General features: G+C 40.0%; 1 protein-coding gene across 1 annotated transcript; it reads left to right on the forward strand.

Annotated features, from left to right (window-relative positions):
• The first annotated feature begins 2220 nt into the window (after positions 1–2220).
• Positions 2221–4320, forward strand: LOC147863324 (E3 ubiquitin-protein ligase PUB22-like). The gene has a single exon (XM_087320643.1). The coding sequence runs from the start codon at positions 2349–2351 to the stop codon at positions 3870–3872; it is 1524 nt and encodes a 507-aa protein (XP_087176769.1). The 5' UTR covers positions 2221–2348; the 3' UTR covers positions 3873–4320.
• The last annotated feature ends 591 nt before the right edge of the window (positions 4321–4911 follow it).

A 4911-nucleotide genomic window follows, 5' to 3' on the forward strand; every position in this document is an offset into this window, starting at 1 on the left:
ATCCATTACTTTTGAAAGCCGCCTCATTACAAAAGTACTGTGGGAAGCATTAACCTTGGTAAACAACATAAGATGTTATACAATTTGGAACTCTCGAATGAATATGCCCTCATATATAAAAGCTCTCTCAAACACGCAACCTATATGATGTAAATAGTGTTTTGGTCCAATCGGCCACATTACCTTCCATATATAGGTTTATAAACCTTCTCTCTAATTGGTTTTTAAAGGTAATAATTAAGAACTATGTTTATATTCTTCAAATTTGCATGTCATATCATAGCATGTTTACATTAATAATTACATTTTCGATGCCCTTGGAATATGCTTTGGATTGTGTTAGAACATGCTCACTATAGTTTGTCAAGTTTACTTACACTTATTACAGTCAACACTGTATATCTTCAAACATATCATGAAAGTGGTTCATGTAGTAAGTGGAATTGCCAATAATTAAGATGTGCTTTGAAATAGGCAAAACACATTCTAAAACGTTGAAGCTTCTTTGTTCTCATATGTTGGCCCACATTTCATATTTATTGTTACCCTCCAAGTTCCGACCATGAGCATCATATGTAGCTCACATGCACTTGAATATAGAGATGACCATATTGATGATATTGGCGAGCAAGTTCTTATAAAATAGAACAAGCTTGCCGCTTGGTGCCAATGTTCAATTATTTGCTATTTTTTGGAGTTCCAATTCTAATTGATTCCAAAAGGGCATGCTTCCTCACTTTTGGGTAAGTCATCTCATATGAAAGAAATTTGCAAAACTAATAGCCACTTCGCTCAATAATTTCAGAAATAATAGCCACTTTTGCTCAATAGTTTCCGAAATAAAAGAATCTTAGGGATAACTTTGATAAGGAAACATGAATAATTGAAATCAATCCATATTGAACATTGAATATGACCCTTAATACATGCGCTCCCTCTAAGCTCCAACACATCATAGTCTAGGTGGATCCTCGATCATATATAGGATGATTAACCATGATAAAATTGTATAACAAGAAACTAGGGATATAAGAATTTCAACATAAATGAAATATACATCTAGCTCCGATTCATCTTGAAATTTGAATATGGAATGCACAACAGTGTACAATTTAAGTTAAGTTGTATTGCAATATGTAAGTACAATAAGAAAATGTATGATGCCGACTAAATTACAAGCATATGCAATTTTTTTTGTATACATAGAAAAATAGTGGATGCTTTTTCTAATACATGGAATGCTAGAAAACTAACTAAATTACAAGCCTATGCAAATGTTTTGTATACATAGAAAATGCTTTAACTAATACATGGGATGCTAGAAAACCGGCTACATTACAAGCATATGCAAATATTTTGTATACAGAGAAAAATAGTGGATGCTTTTTATAATAAATGGGATGCTAGAAACCGACTAAATTACAACCATGCGCAAATGTTTTGTATACATAGAAAAATAATGGATACATTTTCTAATACGTGGACGTGGGATGCTAGACACCGACTAAATTACAAGCATATGCAAATGTTTTGTATAAATAGAAAAATAATGGATACTATTTCTAATACATCGGATGTTAGAAACCGACTGAATTACATGCATATGCAAATGTTCTGTATAGATAGAAAAATAGTGGATGCTTTTTCTAATACATGGGATGCTAGAAAATATGTCGACTCGTTCAAAAATTGAAAACCTTTGGTTGAACAAATTGTAAGGCCTAAATTTGGTTAAATATTTCTTAGGTTTCATAATGTTTATTTTGATTTGAATTGCTCCGCATCACAAGTTGGTTAAATTGAATAAAGTCTAACGAGCCAAGTCTCCTTATTAAATGAACGTGGGATAATGCTAGTGGTATATGTATACATGAAATTATTGGTCAAATGATTACATGTTGCCATGTCATTCATGCGGAAGAAGTAAGGAAAAAGAAAAGGTGCCTCTGGGATTAGACGAAATTTTTGAACGAAAAATTGGCCCTCTTGAGAGATGCCATGTTGATCTAAGTGAGAAATACCGAGGATCGCGTCGAGAATTTCGCTAAGCAACTTTTAACGAAATTCAACGCCAACATTGTAGATGAGCTCATGGAAAGGGGTTGTTGACTTTATATTCTACAACCAATTACCCCAAGACTTAGCTCTTTATTTCTCTCTTTGTAAACGCACATCATCTACATATATAAATACCCAATACATACACACCAATGAAATGATTCAATTGATTCGTTCATACACCATTCTTCACACAAACTCCATACAAAATTTCTATCAAATTCATTCTAGTTCCAACACACCAGAAGCCTCAATATATTGTTTGAGGCCATCTTTCAATCCAAATAGCTATGGTTTTCTTACCAAGGTCCCCTCATATATCCCTAGGGACTCTCGAAGTTCAGGCCCCCGTGCCGACCTACTTCGTGTGCCCGATCTCGCTCGACCTCATGCTGGACCCGGTCACCCTCACCTCAGGCCAGACGTTTGATCGCACATCCATCGAGAAATGGCTCGATGACGGCCATCGGACATGTCCGGTCACTAGGCTCCCCATTGATGCAGAAGAGGATCTAATCCCTAACCATGTCTTGCGCCGCCTTATACAGACATGGTGTGAGGAGAATGAGAGCTTAGGGATCCAACGGATAGTGACACCCCGCCAACCCCCGTGCACGGCCCGAGACATCCCCATTCTACTGGATCAAGTCACGGATGATGGCTACAATGGCATTTTGGGCGGTAAAATTGGTGGCAGTTATGACACGGCATACACGGTTGATACTCTCGATGCGTTGCGGCGTTTGAATTCGGCCCTCGTATCGCGGCCCGGGCTGCGTCGATTCTTTATGCAAGCTGGTGCCATCACGCGCTTGGGCTGCCTCCTCTCGAGATCCATCGCCACCATAACTACAATGCCCGGATCGATCGCCATGGCAAATCTACAAACCCTACTCCCTGGCGATAATGTTTCTCATCTCGGTAGTAATAACTCGGGCATGGCGAGCTCTCTCGTGATTGGCAAGATCGAGGAAACTCTCCGGCTTCTTGTGACTCTCATGACTAGCGAGGAGACAACCACGGAACCAAACTCTTCATCTTTGTCCATGACGGCATGGCGATGTGATCCGGGACACGAGGATGAGGTAGCCTACACATTGGCGTCCATGGTCGCGAAATGGCGGCCATGTAGCATGGACACCAAGTACAACGCGGCCATCGTACTTAGCCGAATGAAGGTATCCGACATAGGCAAACACCAGAATGTCATATCCGAAGTGGAGGGGTTCATCCCGAGCTTGGTCGATATGATCCGAGAAGGGTCGGGACACATGGCGCAAAAGCACACGCATGTCGCGATGAAGCTGCTCATCATCATGGCACAAAACGGCACAGGAAAGGCGGATCGCAACACGCGAGCCGCAAGAGGTGCCACGGTGGCTGCTGGTGCGATCGATGCGATCGCGGAGTCATTAGATATCAACAACATGTGCATGCCCGATCATGTGAGGAGCAAGAAGATGGGGATTGAATTAGGGTTACGAGTGGTGGAGATTTTGTGCCGAAGTGGGGAGGGGCGGGCAGCTGCAGTGGCATGTCCTCGGCTGCTCGGGATCCTGGTCCATTGCATGGGCTCTTCGAGTTATAGTGTCGGGGTCACAAAGCTTTCGATCAGAATCCTATCATTGATGCTTCTCAAGCAATCATCACCGCCTGAATCTCACGATCTCATGATCCAAACCTCGGTGGAGCTCGGGGTATTCTCAAAAGCCATGAATGTTGCATCTCGCTTCCCGCCTTCCTCGAAAACCCGTATCGCTGCCCTCAAGATCGCTAAATCGCTCAGCCACTTCGTCCCTTCCTTTCTTCTATAACATACCATCAATTCATCCATCTTCCATCATCATAATCCACCTTCACCTTCACAACACATATGATCTATCCATTCACTCATATTCAAAGCCCTAGAATTACATGATTCATTTTCTTTTTCCAATTCTTTTTGCTATCCCCAAAGTGTACATACAATTTTGATTCATGTGATGTTCTTAATTGAGGATTTGCCAAAGCCATATTACCGTGACTAAGATGTGTTGTTTTATGTCTCTTGCTTTTTACAAGTCATTAACTAACTAGTGGTTAAGATGCTTAAATGGCTCTCTCAAAGCTAGTTTCATGGGGTTGGAAACCGTCTTTGCCATTAATTAAGGTTTGCGTTGACCCCATGCTTGCCATTTTCTTGGAAAACCTCTTGAAAACATTGTGTTTTGTAGTGTACTTATCATTTTCTTCAAAAGTAGTTCTCTTGAACCCGTTGTGTTTTGTGTTGTTCTATCTGTGTCACCAAATAATAGTTCATGAAAACTTTGTGATTTAGTGTCTTGTCATCTTTGTTTCGATAGGTTCTCAAAATCATGCGCTCGTAGAATTCCCATCTTGTTCGACTTGATGCGCTAGAATGCCTTTGCGAAGGTAGATATTACTTTGGACCCTATCTCCAATTTTATTCTTCGAATCAAAGCACTTCCTTACACTATAACATTCATAATATTCCCAATATTGATCATTTTGAGCCCTCTAGATCTCTATCCTTTCCATAAGAAGACAATATTACTTTATCTATTTCTACAATTTTTCCTCGCCTTCTCCATGTTCTTAATCACCTATTCAACACAATTCTGAACATAACATCTATGGTACCACTATTGATCATACATAGACATTTCCTCCTCGATAATGTGAATTGCATAACTAACACCACAATGTTATGCTCTTTAGTGACCCAATGCCTCATTTCATGTCTTACTTTCACATTGCTATGTGGGTTGCATTGTTGTTGTGACTCGGGTTTGCAACATTGACATGGATTGTGGAAATTGTCCATCAATATCTCTACATTTGAAAATAGTGTAA

This window comes from Azolla caroliniana, unplaced genomic scaffold (genome assembly GCF_043228905.1).
Source record: "Azolla caroliniana isolate FFs.n. ecotype wild unplaced genomic scaffold, voAzoCaro1.0.p SCAF_6, whole genome shotgun sequence".
In the NCBI taxonomy this organism is placed as follows: domain Eukaryota; kingdom Viridiplantae; phylum Streptophyta; class Polypodiopsida; order Salviniales; family Salviniaceae; genus Azolla; species Azolla caroliniana.

Coding starts and splice junctions, on each gene's coding strand:
- LOC147863324 (XM_087320643.1), top strand. CDS start 2,349: ATGGTTTTCTTACCAAGGTCCCCTCATATATCCCTAGGGACTCTCGAA.